The following is a 19,758-nucleotide window of genomic DNA, read 5'->3' on the forward strand; positions in this document are numbered from 1 at the left end:
TTTCGAATAGATAAAGTGAGAGCAAGGAAGTGCTAAAACTGAGGTTACTTTTCATTTGTGTATTGTGAGTTAGAGATTTCTATTGCAGCTGGGGCTGCAACCGCAGCTGAGACGCGGTCAGAAAACCCTGGGGCTTAAATACAGAAGCTTCAAGGCGAGAAGAGTATAAAAATAAATTCCAGAGGGCTTAATAGCATTGTGCAGAGACTGGATATTCTGGTGTCACAAAGAAACTGGTGGCTCTTAGATCAAAACCTAATCATTCAAAAGCAATAAGAGCCTTTGTTTTACCCAGCCAATCATTCTGTTACCCACTGGGACCACGGATTTTACAAGCACCCTGAATTACAGTTAATTTACAGTGTATAAATGTACATGTCACTGACAATATAGAAGTTAGAGCAAAACTACTTTAAAATTAACATGGTTAAACCTTCAGCAGTCTGATCCAAAATCTGCTAGGAACCTTGAGCTTGACTTCAAAGGAATTATTATCAGCATTTTAGTGAACTTCAACAAAAATAGGTTTAAAACTGGGAGCTGTACCTCACTGCTTACTGCCAGGACTGTCCTTCCCATGGAATTGAACACAGGTAGAGGCTGCAGACGGGTCGGGCCACCTCTGCAGGCAGCACAGTGAAAGAAACCTTCCTGAGGCTGCGGCACAGGGCACCCTCTGATCCTCTGCAGCAAGGCCAGATGAGGGGAAAATGTCTGTTCTTTCTTAGCTTCCCATCTCAGAAGACTTTATTTATGCATTAGTTGACCTTTCTAGCTGTTAGGACCATCTTGCTTCAGCAGTTAATTAACACAAGTGCCATAATTTAATACAGTTAATGCTACTTTATGCCCTTTAATGTACCTTCCATTAGTGATATTATTGTAGTATTACCCTGTAAATTAAAATAAGATCAAGAATAAGAGAGGCTCTCTTTAATTAAGGTACTGGCACACTGCATCGTCCATTATTCACTAGAAAAAATCACCCTGATTTAGTGAAGCAGACCATCAGTAAGTCAGAATTAGTTCATGTGGATTATTAGGTTTCTTGAATAATGGGAGCACAATGGGGTTGCTGAAATTGCTAACAGCCACGTTTTGTTTTTTTCATCACCTTAATAAATACACAATGGAAGTGGTAAATTGAAGAAGAATAAACAGGTGGTAATAGAGGAGAAAAGGCATTCATTGAGAATACACAGGTTTTCATCTCTAATGCAACATACATCAGGCTTATTTCACACCAAAATGCAAAGCAATGACAAAACAAACCTATATTAAGTGGGCAAATCTCCTGCGTAGAATTCATTGTGAAGTATTAACCACCACATAGTCCTGTATATTTAACATAGTGGCTTTAAGATAGATGCTTTTCACTGTCATTGATGCTTAAAACACAGTGTGAAACAAATTACATTTTATGCTGCCTTTAGAAATATGCTATTATGAGCTTTGGTGATTTTAACTGTATTTGACCTACAGGTTATGTTTTTCAGAAAAGGGAATAGCTTTAAAGTGGCTGCCAGCATCTTTCATCCACTACATGTCAAGCTCCTTGGTAACCTCCTGTCTTCATGGAATAATCTAGTCTAGTTTTACCAAATTTATATAAATAGCTGGGTCTCAAAGCCCAGAATATGAATCTTGGTAGCAAAACAAAATAATTTTGTAACAATTTCCAGTATACATTCTCAATTAAGGAGCAAGAGCTGGAAAACTCAGCTGAACTGGAAACTGCAGCACAACTACCCTGGTAACCTTTGCTTCCCTCCTCTGGTTCCCATGCTCAGGCCATGCCAGGGCACATGCTGGGATTGTTGATTGGGAGACTCTGGCGGGGAAAGGCCATAAAGTTTCTGGAAGAGACAAAAAATACCTAAAACTAGGTAACAGTGGGCTCATTGCAAGTTACAATGGGTGCAAATGAACAACCAGGGGCTGTGTACTGTAGCCCCACAGCTGCTCAGCAGCAAGCAAGCCATAAAGCCTTTAACAAGGAAGGCTCACTAGTTATTGAAGGAAATGGCACCAAATCCCAAAAGAGCTGTTCTTCTCATTAGCAGAAAAGTGATAAGAATTCACATGAATCTAATCTTCTGAGGTACTATTACACATCAGATACTTCTTTTAAAGTACATGTCCAATTACTGCAGCATTTAGACAACAAGCATCAGCATCAGATAAGTTCTCCGTACAGTCATGCTTCATTTCTACAGATAATTTTTCACAAGATTGGTGAGCCCCAGATGTGCTCAGAAGGTTTCTGTTTCTAATTTGCATGCAATGCACTCTTTTTTAATCCTTCAGATGCTTTCTTTGATAAAGTAATGATAATCTAATTGAAGTCAGACTAAGCTCCAAATGGGTTTTCAGACAGGGAACAGGCTTTCCTTAAAGCCTAAGGACCTACAAATCCTGAGCTTTGATATGATGCCTCTGATGATGTAGAGCTAACCTATGTGGAGGGAGCCCAGAGGAGAAAATATACACATTAAATAGGTGCTATTTTTCTGTATTGAGGCTAATTTTACCAAACTATTTCCAACAGTATCTTAAGCTGTTCATGATCCACTTAGCCCTCCCAAGAGACTTCTGAAAAATAATTTACAATGTAACTAATGAGCATTGCAAGAAGAATTCTTAAAACAGCAACATTTATTTTAGGTTTTCAAATGTTAGACTAGTAATTTTGTACGTGCGGATATATAGTTGATGTGGACACAGAAGACTGTAACTGCATGTTAAATCTCCAGTCCTAAGAAATGTATTTTGATGATTTTGATTTTCACTACAGGAGTAATAGAAAAACAGTCAGCACCGTTTTATATAATCACTATTTTTTTCACTCAATTCTGAGTCTGCAAAGAAAGTCCCTGACCTTCCAAGATAGATTAGCTTTTCTGTTTGTTTTGATACTTAGATTCTCTTGAAGAAAAAAGTATTTTAAAAAGGAAGTCTTAAACCCCTTATAGGAGAAACAGAGAAGGAACAAAAGGTATATCAGACTGGCAAGTGAATTGCTAATAGAGGTGATCCCACTTATTTCCTCTGAACAACTTGGCATCCGAGACCCATACAAAGGGATCATTCTCCTGCTTGAGGGCATCAGTCAATTGCTAGTTTGAGCTGGGAACAAAATTTCTGATAGGAATGTCACTGCAGTTATTATTTTTGGGACTACAGCACTTGATACTAGCCACCACTTGCCCTAGAGGTAACCATTTGTCTTGAACCCAGCTGAATAATCATCTTTGTTATATTCAAATCAGTCTACCTAAAACACTGTTGGGTTTTTTCCATTTTAATTCAGCTTCTCTGCATTTCAGAGCTAATTAAAGTAGAAGGAATGGGCGCTAATCTCTGCTGCTTTCCTTGTCCACAGCCAAGGAAGGGGACCTAGTGGAAGGGGTTTGGGCAAGGGTTGCTGTATCAATCACAGCTCACATTAGAGACCTGGAAAGGTCAAATGATAAAACAGAATCTCTGTTTTTAGTTAACTGCCATTGGATCAGACTCCAACTACATAAGAGAAGAAAGTGTTCGACTGCTAGGGTGACTTCCTGAGCCAAGACCTGAACCATCCTGCCTGTGAGACCCAGGGCTCCAGATCCAAGGTGAGTGCCAGCAAACACCCAGAACTTGTGCCACTGAGTAAGAAACTTCTGGTATGACAGCAGTGGCCTTCAGTTGAGCCAGATTTCCAATGAACACTGGCAGAAAATATCATCTTCTTTGGGGAAATAAATAGTTTTGAATACCTTCTCAAATCAAACACATATGCCTGTTTCTAAAGTTATATATTGTCTTACCTTCCGTATACCCTTATGTCTGAAATTGCATAAAAGTAGCGTGCCAGGTGTTGCTCATCAACATATATTTCACCAGTTGCTGGCCTAAGCAGTCTTATCCTCAGATCTGTGATGGTAAAGAAATCTCTTAATTTCTTGGTGGTATCAAGCTGGCCATAAAGAGAAGCCATGTTATGAAGCCGAGGTCCAGCAAAAAAAGCAAATCTATCTTTGATTTCAAAGTGGATTATTTTGCTATTTGTCATGTACCCAGTAGAGTATTCCTCTGTGCAAATGATTTCTAGGACTGTGTGCTGTGATAAATCCCTCACTGATTTTGGATCCATGTGAAAAGCATCTAAGCAGTCTGTGGCATAGTACTGGTAGGGCTGCCACGTTCGTCCATAGTCAAGTGACTTCTCCAGGATCATTTGGTCTGGACGGCCAGATTCAAAGGTGATGACTATGTTATCTGTAAGCTCAATGGTTTTGTTCCAGGAGAGGGTAATATTAACATGAAGAGGCTTTGGATAGTCCTTCCAAGTTGTGGACTGCCAAAACGTGGAGGGATGTCTTCCTTCCAGATCGAACATCAGTTCTGGAGGATGAGCCAGTTCTTGGGTACTTGCATCACATTCATTATTGCACATGTAGGGATTCCCCTGGAAAAGAGCAAAGCAGTGTTACAAGGGGCACCACAGAGGTGAGTGTGACACACAAGATATTTCTTGACTGAGGACCGCTTTTTCCAGGAGGAAAGTCAAGAAAGAAAAAACAAATGCCTGCAAGTAGTAACTTTATCTTAATGAGATTAATACTGGCTGTTTTACCTGTTGAAGTACAAACACAACATAGACAGCACCCTTGTGTCTGTACTGGAGACATTTTTCTTAATATATGTTAAGAAAGGAACAAAGTTTTTTATCCTGAACAGCTTGGACCAGAGATTGAGTCACAAAAGACTAAGAATGGTATGCAAGTCTCTAATAGCTCAGTAACTCCAACTCTTCTTAGAAAGATTCAGCAGCCAAAGAGGATATCTTTTTGAAACAAGCATGTTCCTCAGAGCTATGGCCAAAAAAGTACTAATTTTTAGGGCAAGTGTATTTTGTTAGCAGTGCAGCCTGTGTGTATTCGGTATGAGCCAGTATTCAGTACACTTTCAAGTTTCCTTTCACCCAGGTGGGAAATTTATCATGCTTAACCAGCTCAACACTGCCCTGCCTTAAAACATTTACACTTGCAACCAAAAGCCATTAGAAAAACAGTGCTCTGTCAGCTCTGGGACTTGATTCAGGTATCTGCCATCTTATTACAGGGTACCCAAAGTACTTCAGAAAAGACTTTTCATGAGGCACCAGGTTCAATTTATCAGGACAAGATAATCCAGCACTTGATTAGGTGGGAGATGTCAGTGGCTCCAGCTGGAACACTGCCAAGGTGGCAGGAGCTCTGAACTGAGGGTTGAGTTAAAAACAGCAACAAAAAAAGCTTGCCAATAGTGCACAGCTTTTACTGCTGCTTGTCCTCTGGAGCAAGGTGAAAGTGAATTATTCTCTTTCTGGCCTTTTGATGCATTAACTTTCACACTACAATCTTCTGCTTCTTCACAAAGGCTATTTTGTCTGCAGATTGGGGATATCTTGCAGCAGTTGCCAAGATATCAGACCCTGTAGGCTGCACTGAATCACGTATATCTAATTTCAGCTTTCAACAGTACGTTAGTATTTTGCTACTTGTTTATTCTGTGTTTGTTCCAGAAAGCAACTGCTGCTCTCTCTGTCCTTCCCTCCACCTGACACTCAGATTGTGGAAGAAGCCTCTATTCACTGACAGTCAGCACTGCTGGGGAAAAATATGCACATGCCTATACGTGGCAGAGCTCGATGAGATCATTAATGTAGGTGTTATTGTCATTATTGAGAGCTCCCTGCACCTGCCCTGAAAAGAGAACAAGCCCTGGCATGATGATCAACCTTTTCTTTTCTTGTAATTGCAGTTATACTTCTCTCCATCTCAAAGCCTGAGGGCAATGAAGTGACTCAGTGCTATCCAGTGTGGAAACAAGTTTCAAACATGAGTTTCCACCTTGGCCACTGCTCTGCTCCTTGATATACTCCCACAAAACACAAGCAAAAGAACTTCTGCACTCACTTTGACCTCCCCACTGGCAACTTCCTCTTACCTGGGTTGGAAAATGCTATTTTCTTTCCCTTTCTTGTTAATACAGCTGGAGTGCTAAAACTGACAACAATTCACTGGGACTGGAAGTTAGGGAAAAAAACTACATGACAACAAAAAGGGTTATTTGAAAACCAGCTGTAACTGGAAATACTCTGCAAAATTTTGTCTATAATCTGTTACAGCTCTGATTTCAAGCTCATAGTTGCTATTTCTATGCCTTCCTTTTGAATAAAACAGTGAAAATTAAAAGTAAGCTTCAAGCAGGAGAGAGAAAACACAGAATTTTTAAATGTTTAAGCTCCATTTAATATACCAGATACAAATGGTAGAATCTGCTAACTTACACAAGCCTATTTTCCTCAGGGAAAATATATATATTGTGAAATCTGTAAAATTCCAGATCCTTTGGCTATATGTAAATATCAGTTTATCAGAAGATGCTCAGATTGCATAAGTCACAACTGTCTGAGGTTGCCCAGAAAAATCTGATCACTTAGATCTGTGTACCTTTAATCTATATGCTTTATGCTTCTGCTTGGGCAAAAGCAACTGCACTGGGCAGTCACAGGTATCAAAACCCAACAAATAAATGCTCCTGTGCAGCCAGACAGGTGCATTAAGCACTGCTGAGGGATGGCTTTAGTTTCCTGCTCCACAAGCAACCGCTGAGTCTGTTGTGACTCTTTGTGCTAAAAACTAAAGCCACTCTGATCCCTTAGTCCCTGGATGCTGGAGGAAGCATGTTTCATGACTTCCAGCAGCTAACCCAGGTTGTATTGGATGTAGTGTTTCTTTCTCTCTATTGGTTGATTTATTTTACTCCCTTTGCCTTTTATCTTTTATGTTTTAGCAAAAGCTGAGGTGCCAACACGATCAGAGAATAACTAGGAGGGGATGTTCTAAAAACACCCAACAAGCTAATGTGAATACAGTATGACAGTGAGAGCTGGCAGCCATAGCTTGCAACCGAAATGCAGTCTACAACCCTGTGCACAGAACTTTTTAGGGAAAGATGAAATTATTCCAGTTAATGGCAGAGTATTGTGAGAAATAGGTCAGAATCCCAGTGCTGTCCTGTCCTGCACCTGAAACTCTTCCCAGTGGTAACAGCAGTGTCACAACGTGCCACTGAAACATTGGGGTAAGGATATCACTGCAAATGAGAATGCTAATGAAAGCTTCAGGTATATCCTCACCAATGAACTTAATTATTCTTTTGATTTTATGGCACAGGATTCTCTTTTAAGAGGTGAATGATTTGATGACACCAAAATAACCTATGTGGAGTTCAAGTGCTTGAAAATAAAAATTAGGAGAAAAAAATCTAAGCTGATTATAAGCCAATAAAATAAGTGTCCTGAATTCTAACAGGAGGAGAGAAATTATGAGTTTATGTAAATTCCCCTCTGTCTACTGACATGGCAATTGCTGATGTAATTTTGAAATATTTAATATAATTATTGCTTCAGAGGCTTGGAATCAGGTTCCCTTTTTCTCTGCTTGCAACTTGGCTTTCAACTGCTTCTAATTAATCTTAAATGTAATTTGCATGGTAAGTCATACTTACATTACCAAAACAGTCTAAAAGGGTCTTACTCTACACAAATGTCCCTCAGTACATGTTATTATGAAAACAATTAATGTAACTGGGATTAGTTACGTATTTTAATGCCTTGATCTCTATGATAATCCTCTTTAAGACTTTTGTCTCAGTAAAATGAATACAACAAAGACAAACTTTGCCCAATTTGTGAAAACCAAGCTCAGTCTGTGTTGGGGCCATCTGAAGGATCAGACCATTAGCATCTCTGAGTAATTTTGTGCCCAGCAGGCAGCTGTAAATAGATCTTCATTTAAGCCTTCCAAGACACAGCTCTTCAGTAGGACAAGGTGGAAAATATTTATAACTTTTCAAAATTATATTTAAGCCATTAAGAGAGTTCTAAATAATTAAATACTGATAAATACTTCTAAACACTTTAGTGCCAATTAGCATAAAAGGTAGCTGAGTCTTTCCCAACACCACAACCATGACCACCTAAAACAGCCCACTATTTTCCTGCACAGCAATGGGAGATTGATATTAGATAGCTCCTTGCAGGCAGGCAAATTAAGCTGCTATTAATTTTGGTTTTGGCTGCTCATGGAATTGAAAATATTACTGAAACTACTGCCATGGTCTAAGTGTTGGCTTTAGGAGGAGGAGGTACCTGATTTGCAGGCACAGTGAGGACATGTGGCCGTATCACATGACTCCATCACATTCAGCCCAGGCTGGAAAAAGCAGAATTACCTGAGAAGCTCCTGAGTAGGCTGACTGGGCCCAGTAGGTTTCCCCTCAACTAGCTGGCTTTAGTTTGTTTTAGGACACAGCAATGTCTCTGTGCCAGGCAGCTTGAACTTTTATACTGGTGTTGGAGGTGCTCTGCAAGTGTCCCTGGCTGGGACACTTGCTTTGTTCCACAGCTTTTTCCTTGCAAACAGCCTGAGCCCTAGTCTGCATTTACTGCCTAGGGTTAGGGTTAGAGTTACACCTACGGTTAGGGTTCCAAAAACCACAAAGCCCAGAGCTCCAGGCACACTGCAGCTGCAAAAGGCATCCCAAGGGAAACATAAAACTGCCACAACAGGCCTTCCTCCACCTGGCCTTGCTCCCCCTGGGCAGCAATGTGTCCTACCAAAAGCCTCTCCAGGAACAGCACAGTGACCCTAGGGTGAGGATTTAGGCCAAAACCAGGTGTCCAGCAGCAGTGTGACCTCCGAATGTCAGCAGGGGAGCAGCAGCAGTGCTGCAGCTGCTGTTCAAGGGCTGCAGTTTGAGTGCTGCTGTTCAGGTGAAGCCTCTGGTCTCTCACCTGTGCAGTTCCTCAGTGGCACCCACTCAGGCTCAGGGTTCAGCTGAAGATGTTGCTCCTTTCAATGTGTTCCCTGTCCACATTAAGACCTCATGGACTTTCTCACTCAGGAACAAAGACAGAGGGGCCTAAATCTTCTGTAGCGTGAAGACTGGAAGCTGTATCACAGATTTCATGCTGTAATGGACACCTGGCTAAATCCCTACAGAGGATTGTAACTTGCATTTTCAAACTGGTGAAGGCTGCTGAGGTCAAGCTGGCCAAGACTTAAAAAGAACCAAAGTAAATTTTCAAGGAGTGAGTTACTCCAACTGATTTTTATACCACTGCCACAAAGTAATTAGATCAGATGCACGAGACAAGAAATAAATACAGCCTCCCTTATGTCTGGAGTGTGGCTGTGTGGTAAATTACCACATTCAAGTCACATTTTTAGAAATAATGGAGTATTTCTGTTTTCCTTTTCAAAAGATCATTACAATTAATTCACTTGGTGCATGCTGTACATTGTAGGTGATTAATTAGACAGTAATAGCTAACAGCAGCAATTGCCCTAATGCTTACATTTTGCATGTGGTTTCTAACCAGGAATTACTTGTTTACCGTGACAAAGCCAGATTATGAAACCATTAATTGTGAGATACTACTACACCTAATAAGGTGTTCTGCTAAAGGCAAACAGTCAGTGAGGTGGAGGACTGGCAAGGTCCAGGATCTGGTGCATGATAATTGATGTTATCAAAGCCACTACATCCATTAGCTGGTTTGAGAGCATCTTGGTCAATGTCTGCAGAATTACTGCTGTGATGATGACAGGAATGGCTGTAGACAAGAACATTTTACCATCAACAGCCTTTCATCACTGCAGTGACAGCATTTTAAGTTGAAGTGATTTAAGTTAAGAAAGAAAAAGTGTTAAAATCTGAGTGGAAGATTTGATGCTCTTTCAAGAGCTCCCAAGCGAGGGCATCTGGATGCCCAGACTAGCACTTTGAACTCTGAGCTGTAGGCTGAACAATGTACATTCTTCAAAATGAGCAAAAAAAGAGAATAAAAGCATGTTTAAATCAATACCTTCTGGGGAGACTTAAAAAGATTAAACCAGGGAGGATGTGACTGGACAAAAATAGACAATAATGCTTAACAACTTCATGCACTTTTAAGCTTGAAAGTACATTGTAGATTATGGTCCTGATCGTGAAACAAACTCAGTGTAAGAAGGCCCTTGTAACTCAGATTTAGAAATTATATTTAAGCCTCTAAAAATCTGGCACTTTTGCTGTGTGGCACACAAACCTAGCTAATTATTCTTCATGACAACACCTCCATGAGGTATGGATTCCTACACCAAATTTACATATAGATGCAGAATTAGAGAGAAATGCTTTTGCATGATGAACTCGGTAATCCCTGATTATATTGTACTGTTGCTTGCAAAGCCTTTTGGTAGATCATGTGAAGGTATTCCTGGCATACAGAATAGTTCTCAGATTACTGCCTCTTTTCAATACTATGGATTGAAAATGCTGCGTAGGAAAACATTTAATATTTGCAGCACCAAATGCATTGGTGCATTTGCCAAAGGCATTTACTTCCTAGCAGAACATTCTCTATTTTTAGTAACTTTAGTTACTTTTTGAAAATGATTTTCAATTTACTCTGTGAGTCAAATGAAGTTTTGTTTCTGTTGAAATATTTCTACCCACTTCTGGGGAGTGAAAATCCTTCTTTTCCTCACTGGTAGCTTTCTGCTGCTAAAACTGTCTCTGACTTGGCAACCTGCTGATGTAACTTTGGCCACTTGATCCTTCTGGCATAACATTATGGCAGATCTTACTGGCACCAACCCCAGTGTGGTTTTGTTATTTCAGAAACTCAATATTGGTGTTTTCCTCTTGCATCAGCAGGTATCTGGCAACATAATCACTTTCCTATTTATAGGTTTTGCAGTGTCATGCCATGCCTGATGCTGGGACCCCACCGTGCTGAGCTCTGGCTGAACAAGACGGCAAATGTTCCAAGAAAAACTGAGTTTCTTTTATACCAGATGCATACCTGGATTTAAGGAACTGAAATTGCAGGGGGTATAATATCCCCTTCTCTCAGAACAGTGGCACTTGTCCTGGCTAAAGCAGCCCGTCCATGAGAGCCCTCCTTGGACAAGGCAGCAGAGGGTGTCCATCTCCAGCATCCTGCTCAGCTCAGCACTTGTGTCTGAGCCAGTTTTGCAGCCATCCTGCTGCCCTGCAGGAGCTCTGGCAAGGAATCAGTGCAGGAGGAACAGGGCGTATCCTCAGCTGGGAATAGCTTATGCTGCCACTAACAACAGCTTGGGGTGTCTCTGCCTTAGCTGTTGTGCTCTGATACAGCTCTCATCCTGCTCACTTTCTGATTACTTTGGGCTATCCATGGATTAGAATGGGAGCCATTGAGAAGGCAGAAAGAGGTCTAAAACATTACAGCTGAAAGGTGCCATTCCTGAGTAAGGAAAAGCCAGTGCAGAGGGAAGTTGGTCCATTATTACGAACAGATGTTATCAGTGATCACAGTGAGCATCAAAATCTGAGAAATTAAATCATCCTGGTGGGGACAGGAGAAATCAGGGTGCTGGGAACACTAAAATTTTTTGTTGTTGTTGTTCCTTTGTTGTTATAAATGGTTTTGTTCAGAGTTTTGGTCCAAAAGAGAAAACTGCATACCAAAAAGTTTGAGAAACAGATTTTGATAGCATGGAAGACCCCTGCAGGCCTTAATGTCTTCCCTCTCCCAGCCTGGGAGCAGGGATTGATGTCCCTGACCAGCCCCACCTGGGCCCCAGGCCAGACCCTATTTAAGCTCAGTCTCTGTTCTGATGCACTGCTTGGCTAGAAGAGTACTGGTACTACCAGAAGGGATGCAACAGCTGGGCATGAAGTGAAGCAGTGCAGATGAATTGACTGGCTTAAGGGCAACATGAAAATGCACCCTAAATAGTGAACAAAGAGCTAAATTATGCCTGTGCTGTTGTACTGATGCTTAAGTGACTAAAAGGTCACTTACAAACAAAAATAGCTACTTGCATGTTCAAGTGTTATGTTGTAGAAGACTACTCAGGGAATGTGTGTGTCTGTTGGACTTAGACACAGCCATTTCTGTCCCAACAAAATGAATTTCACTGCATATGTCCCCCCAAGGCATCATTATAATTTTATTCTTACAGAGAGCAGCAGGATTGAGGACAACAAATTCAGATTATTTCCTTTCTGACAGATGTAAACATAGCACCTGCAAATGCTTACCCTGGTGTGCACTGCAGGTATTGCTGTTGCAAACTCAACAATCTAAATTCAGGTATTAAGAATTCTGTTTTTTCTACTGGAAATACTTTACTTCCTCTGTATTTACACATCTGTGTGAGCATGCTGTATATTTTTAATTTGTTTTGGTGATAATTTTATTATTTCTTGAAAGTGGAACTGTAGAATATGCTACAGCTGGGAAATACAGCAGTGTGATGGAAGGCATAGCTTGTTATGTCATTGTGATTGTAGGTTTTATGTTTTATTCTGAATAGTGGCAGGCTGTGTTAGTACAGATAGCCAAAGGCACTGTACCAAGCTATTCCGATTGACAAGAAGTTGATACAAAACTATTTTCATGCACAGAAAAGCACAACTCCTTTACTAGGAACTAGTTAAAAGGGAAACTAACAAAACCAAATCCCAAACCTTTCCAAGCTTTGTGGAGACAGAGTTCTTGTTTAAGTATTCACCCTCAGAAACAAGATCTTACAATTTATTTCTCACTGGCAATCTTCACCAACTTAAAAGATGCTATTTGATTGCCTAGATGTGCAGCTACACAGTCATTCTGCAAAATCTGTGGGATATTGACTATGAATTATGGCAAGACAACGAGCAGAAGAAAACCAAATCCTCCACGGTATTCATTAATTGTTGCCTGTGACAAACCACTGTCAGCTTTAATAGTTTTCCTGGGGTGATTCTTGCTTCCTCTGTGGGAGACTTTTGAGATTGCTAAAGAGGATTCCTAACTTGTAGCAATAGTTAAATAACTTTCATCAAATGTAATGCAAAACAGTTAGAAAAAAGTTATCTTCGATTTCATTTTATTTCTTCATAAAGAAGTAATCTTTTCAGAACAGATGGTCTAATCAAATACCTGCACAACCATCACTAAGTAATGCCTATATTCACTAGAGCATTACCAGAACAGTGAGCTGATGTTTTACTAATCACCCCAATGAGAGAAATGCTGAGTGCCATTCAATAAACAGTTAATTTCCCAATGCTGGACTAGCTTTTCCTTTGTTATCATTGAAATTAGCCAGCCTTTCCAAGCCAAGGCAGGCTGTCTTCCCCAGCTCTGACAGTCCTTGATTTTGCATGCTATCACACCAGTTTGAATAGGATGCAGTGTAGTAGCTGTGAATGAGGATAGCAAAACCAGGTCACTTAAAGCTGTAAAAAAACTTTCAATCCACATTTATGTAATATTGCATGTTTATGTAATGTTTTGCATACTACTTTTTAGCTCTAAATCTCCAAATTACTTACAACCATGTTCAGCTGCCCACAAAGTCACAGGTGCAGGAGATCAGACAAAGAGGTGAAGTAATTAGTGCTCAGACGAGTGGTGGCTAATTCAGACCCTCTTCCTTTGCCTCAAGGGCCTTTGTTTCAAAAAGAATTTTTTTTATTCATTTTCTTTTCAAAGAAAAATATTTTAATTAATGCTATGGCTAATGCCATAGAGAAAAGACAGTGCAAAGCCAGACAACAAATAAAACAGACTAAAGAGACAGAAGAAATTCTTTTCTTGCTAGGCATTTCTCAGCTGTGTTTTTGGGACTGTCTGCATCTGTAGGCACTGTTCATCGTACTCCAGAGTGTTATTACTTCTGTGTGCTCGTGGACCTCATGCAATTTGTATTTCTACAATAACTGTAATTTTATTTCTGATTCTTAACATCAGTATTATTTTTGACAGTTTTGGACCTACTAATACATCTATTGCCATTTTTAATAAGTTTTAGAGCTAATGGATTGACACTGAATGTCAAACACCACAATTAGAATTGCTGATGTTATGCAGAAACACAGTTCCTAATATCCTTCCCCCCATCTTATTATTGCTACCAAATCTGCACTCATTTCTGTTGAATTTGGTAAGTGTTTTGTGGCAGGATTTCCAGGCTTAGAGGACCTTTGCATGTATGTGACCCACTTAGAGGAAGAATGAAAAAGAAGAACATAAACAATAATGACAGTTGTAAGTGACATCCAATTTCACCTGATGTCTCTTGAAAGGTGGGCCACATTGTTTTCCCTTCATTTGTGTTTGTCAGGATGATAAAATAAATATTTTTAATGAGTCACAGTGTATACCTACATAAGGTGGAATTGTAATAGAGACAAATTTGAATGTTGAATTTCATTATACAGTGAAGGGATGTCTTATTAGTATTCACAATAAATTGTGTGATGTCTCTCCACATTCAAATTAGAGTACATAGTGCTTTGAAAAAGAATAAAGTCACTCATCAAATCCACATTAGGATACTGCACCAATATAAGTAATTCAATCAAAAAAAAAATCCCCATATATTATCTTTTGAGGAAGGGTTGCAAACTGTGACAGCCTGGTAATTTGTTCAGTTCTGTGCTGGAGAGTGTAATGTAATTTCCTTCATGACATATGTCCATAATAAAAAATAACCACACAGCTCTGAAAAATATACAATGACTTCCTAAAATCATTAATACTGTTATCTGCAAATTAATACTTCAGGTATGATATGTGCTTGTACTGCCTCCTAACCACCTGTCACTTAAAAAACTTATTTCATCATAGCGCACTGGAACATGGAAGAGCCCAACTGGTTGTGCGGCAGCGCTGCTGAAAGGGGAAGGAAAGCAGCTGCTCCTGTGCCATGCAGAGGGCAGGGTGTAATGTCTGTGTGAGCCCTGCTGCTGCCTCAGGTGGGCACCTCAGAGCAAATGGGATAAAACCAGTCCCAACAACATTTCATAGCCTCAGGTATTGTCCCAAATGATACAGAGTACCTCCCAGGCCTGAATGTGAATATTTTACCTAAAGTAAAACAAGAGCATCTTCAAGTGCAAGCAAGGCTTATGGTAAGGTATGTAACACCTTCAATTAACTCATCAGATGTGTAGCATGCAACCAGCTCCCCTGAACTGAGGCTAACTTGCTTCCTAGGTTGTTTATAAAGTAATTCAAATCTGAAGAGGCTTCTTTCCCTACAGAGCTGTGGCAAGACTTCTGCAAGCTGGAGTCTCCTCCTGAACATCTGCATGCCTCCAGAGTAACGAGGAACAGTCCTGAATTCATGGCACATGAGCTGGTAACTTTGTTAGTAAGACCAGGGCAGCCTGGGCCATACAGTGGTCTGGGCATTTCAGTGCTGCTTGCCTATGGGGGTGTTGTGCTGCCAATGCTTTTTCTGAGCTGTTAACCCCCCACAGAGATTAAATCTGCATGTGTACGCTAGGACAAGACAACTGTAACTCACAGACATTGTCAGATGAATATAACCTAAAAGGTATTTGGCTTTTGGTAGGCATTAGGTGGAGGAGTTTCTCAGAAGAAGAGACTGAATGTGATTTTTCTATAGTGGTAAAAATAGACTTTCTACAGTCGCCTGCTGGGATGCCTGAAGGTAAAGTTTATGGACAGGGTTTCCTTTTATCCTAATACATTTCAATCTATTACAGAGCAAGTTGATAAGAGAAGCTCTAACTATGCTTCTTTCCACTGTAACACCCTGGGAAGTAATAAATTACAGTCTATTATGTTCCCTATCAGTCCTACCCATCACACATCTTACAGAAGATGTGATAAATAGAAACACCTTGGCTAGAGTAATGCAATTAACTGCTGCCATTTGAAATGTGAAAAATTACTTTCTCTTATTCCAGCCTGTCTAGTTGCTCAACTAATTTTGAGCAAAAATGCTGTTTAATGACTTAATGGTTGACTGTATGACTACTTTCCAACAGATTCTCTTTGCTGCAGTAGGTGCAAGCAAGGTCAAAACCTTTCACCAGCCTGCAGTGTCCCGGCTGTGCAGCCCAGAGGTCGGGGTGCCGAGGGACAGGAGAGTACTGGGACAGCCCAGCTCCACCTCAGCTGCCTCTGTGAGGGGCACGACAGGGACAGCCCCTCCCCAACACCGGGATGTGCTTCTGATGTCAGCTGGCAGCTGGGCAAGGCAGCATCTGAAGCCAGAAAGGGATGAATGTGAGAGATATGCCTCCATGTGTTCCTGCAGGGACTCGGTCATTTAAACAAGCTAGCGCTGCTCAGCATTTATCTTTAAATGGAATTTTAGGTTCCAGCTAGTATGAAAGGAGCTGTATGAAGTGCACTTACTAGAATGCAAGTATCTGTTTATAAAATGAGTCAGTACTTGTAAGGGTGCAAAAATAAAAGACCTTAGAGCAGGTGAGGTATTCTCTCATCTGACAGAGAATTTAAGGCTGTACTGTGCTACAAACCAGAGCCATATGCCCCTTTCTTTAAAGGTATGCAACATTTACATTTTCTCATATAAAAAACCCTTTGCATATAGCATCTGAGTATTTTCAGGCCCCAATAAAGTGTTTTACGGATAAGAAGTGGCACAGCTCTGCTTGTAACAATGTCTTTAGACAGCATACAAAATCACCCTGTTCCACATGACCATCTGTGATATGTTAATGCAAAAGTAAAAAAGAAAAAAGCATCTTCAAAAGATACGCCCTTGGATTTTTTTAATTTTCATTTCTTCTAATTTTTCACTGGGCATTTATTGAAAGTGCTGCAGTGAGATCAATGGAAAATAACTCCAAGTTTTAGCCTATAGTGGAAGTGAACATAAGGCTGTAAATAATTTTAAATGGATTTGAGATTATTTTTGTGAATTCTGTTATACAGCACTTGAATGCACCAGTTAATAGTATTTTGTGGGCACATGCAAGTTCAAAAAGTTGGTCAATAATTAAAATATATATAAGAAAAAAGCAAGCCTCTTAAGGCATCTTTGATTTTTATAACTCACAGTGATATAGTAAGGTTATGGAAATTATGTATTAATGTAATTTATTCAAAAAGCTGGAGAGATACTTGTCTTTGCATTGGAGCTTTAAAGAAAAAGAAAAATCTACTGTTTACCTCCTATCTCCTTGCAAACATTTGTGACTCTGTATCTCTCTACTTATCTGGATATATTCTGTAACACAGTACTGACTAACTTGTAATCATAAAATCAATTCCTCCATGTGATATTATGCCTACTCAAGTTCCTTCATATTTCTCAGACTGCTTTTCTAGACTTCATTTTGTATTGTTATTTTGCAGATATAGGAGAAACTTAAAGTTTCAACTATACATACATACATATATATATGTATATATATATACACATACACATACACACATATACATATATACACATATATATTTATGTAACATTTTCTTGTAGGGTCCTGTTCCTATAATCCCCAACCTGGAGAAACTGCCTGCATACTTTCAGGTGTCTGAACTTGGCTGATACCAAATGTTTGGATATGATGCTACAAAAATAGAAACTTCTGACTTTTTTTTAAATCTGCAAACAGGTAAGAAAATCATTTAAAACTTTGTGTTGAATATATGAAGGGATATTTAAGTAGTCATAAAACAACCCTATGACATAAAAAATATTTTATTAGGACTTTATAGTTTATTTAAATTCTCTGAAGTTTCTTTCAATGAGGCAAATCCCATCCAGAGATTCGATTAATTTAATTCCTAGACATGAATTTGCTGAAACCAGCAGATGTTCTTAGTGAATAAAAACGTGAACAGCAATTGAACAAAAGCTCCAGGAGGTATCCCAGTGCTTATGGAGCCCCAGATCATCCTGTCACCTCCCAGCAGCTTTTAACTCTGCACACACTGACCTTCTCCAAAGCTGCTTTGCCATCAGCTGCTCCCCCAATGGCAGTGGAGGAAAAGGAGGAGGCAGATTTTGACTGAGGGAAAACTAAAAGTCACTGCTCTGCTCCTGGAGCTTGCAGGTGTGGCAAGGTTTAGGACAAGATCCCTGCAGCATCCTGGGGCTGTGGGGAATCCATGAAAACAGGGAATGGGGGCCACAGCCCCACCTGAAGGCAAATAAAAAGGCAGTAAAACAAGTATGACTCAAGTAAGTCTGAAGAGTAATTGTGTTTCTCTGAGTGTAAGGCAAGTGTGTTTCATACCAGTGCTTGCCTTCTCAGGTGCTGCCTTTGTTAATTAAAGAAATGCTTTATAATAGAATAGCTGTCACAGATGATATAATGCTATCACTTTGATATCTTAATTAAATTACACTGCAGGCTCTAAGTCCTTCAGGACACCTTCATTTCAGATGCTCTGTGTTTGTCAGTCACCATCACAAATGGAATTTTGTTTTGTTTTGTTTTGTTTTTTAATACCTACACCTACAAATGCCTGGCTTTATTACTTGAGTCTAGGCTAGCAGAGTGAAGGTAGCCATGGGAGGATGGCTACAAGAAATTGGACCGAAAAGGCAGATTTGCTGAGGTTCTGACTAGCTGTTATACAATAATGAATCTTATCACCCTGCCGGAGAGTTTAATGTAGGTTATACAGTAATGGTGTTCAAATGTGGACTATGTACTGGATAGTCCACATTTTCCATCAAAAATCACAGATGTCAAAGAGTCTAAACTCAGTGTTTGTCATCCTGCTTCTTATTTGCAGCAGAGGAGCCAATTTTCAGCTTACACAGTGATCCAAGGGGCATAACTGTGTTGAATGCCACAGGTCTGTGTAAAATGTTTGTAGTTCAATTACATGAACAAGATTTATACAATGGTTGAAGCTAAGCAGAGGAAATAAATCTTTCTGCTGGCTGTCATTCTGTTGAATGTCTTAATTGTTACTATTTGTTTACATGTTGGTACTGCAGTGGCATGGCATGGAGTGGTGCAAGCCCACAGCTTGCTGAGGGCCATTGTCCAAACAGGGGTGAAGACAACCTCTGCCGGGAGGCATTGCCCATCTTGACAGCATTTTAATATCTCTCATTGTCAGTTTTATTATTTTGTTGATGGCCAGCTGCTCTTTTGTCACTATTACAATGACAAGCTGTCAAGCATGTGCTGGTCTTAGCAAAGTTCAGGTGTTTGCTTGTTGCTGTGCCTTGGAGAAGGAGATGCAAAACAGCCCCATCCTACACTCCTGAGTAAATCCAAGTAGCAAAACTTCAGGAAGCAAAATAAGTATAAGAAGAAAATATATTCATATATACATATATGTATTTGGTGCTGTTACTCTGGCATTTGTGATGGACAAGTCCTTCATGTGTCACTCTTAACTCCCACTGAAGACTGTGGGAATCTTTGCACTGATTTAAATTGAAGCAGACTTGCTCCTAGATGCTCCAATTATGGAAACAGCAGCAAGAGCTTATGAGACAAAATTTTCTCACACTGGGAGAAAAAAATAATGAAGGGACACACTGTATTTGATGTGAGACACAGAACAAAATCAGTCTCTTAATGATGAATAGTTGTAAAGGTTAAAAAAATGACATTGCAACAAACAATGTGCCCTTTTAGTCACCTCAGATGAGGACTGATCTCCTACTGTGTTTCATTGTTTGGCATTATTTTATTACTGGACGTAACTTGATGTAAAATTAATTATTCCTTAATATATCTGTGTTAAAAAAGTGCCAAACACCAATTATGAATGATGACATTTAAAATAATTCACCAAGTGAGTGTAATTAAGTTACAAATAGACTGTTCTGCAAATAGAACTGCTGCTCTGAGGGCAGGCTGCAGCATGCTGCCTGCATGGCATTAGCCAGGCAGGCACTCCCGGTGCATGTGTGTGCTAGACTTGGGAAACAAAACTTTTCTGAACTGGTGAAATAC

At 39.9% G+C, this 19,758-nt stretch overlaps 1 protein-coding gene across 1 annotated transcript in view; it reads right to left on the minus strand.

Annotated features, from left to right (window-relative positions):
• Positions 1-19,758, minus strand: part of NTNG1 (netrin G1) — a 147,198-nt gene that overhangs the window by 81,298 nt on the left and 46,142 nt on the right. Inside the window, exon 3 of the mRNA XM_058808749.1 lies at positions 3,810-4,450. Within this exon, the coding sequence (XP_058664732.1) occupies positions 3,810-4,450 (641 nt within the window). The remainder of the gene's footprint in view (positions 1-3,809; positions 4,451-19,758) is intronic.

Source organism: Ammospiza caudacuta, chromosome 7, assembly GCF_027887145.1.
Source record: "Ammospiza caudacuta isolate bAmmCau1 chromosome 7, bAmmCau1.pri, whole genome shotgun sequence".
NCBI classification, from domain to species: domain Eukaryota; kingdom Metazoa; phylum Chordata; class Aves; order Passeriformes; family Passerellidae; genus Ammospiza; species Ammospiza caudacuta.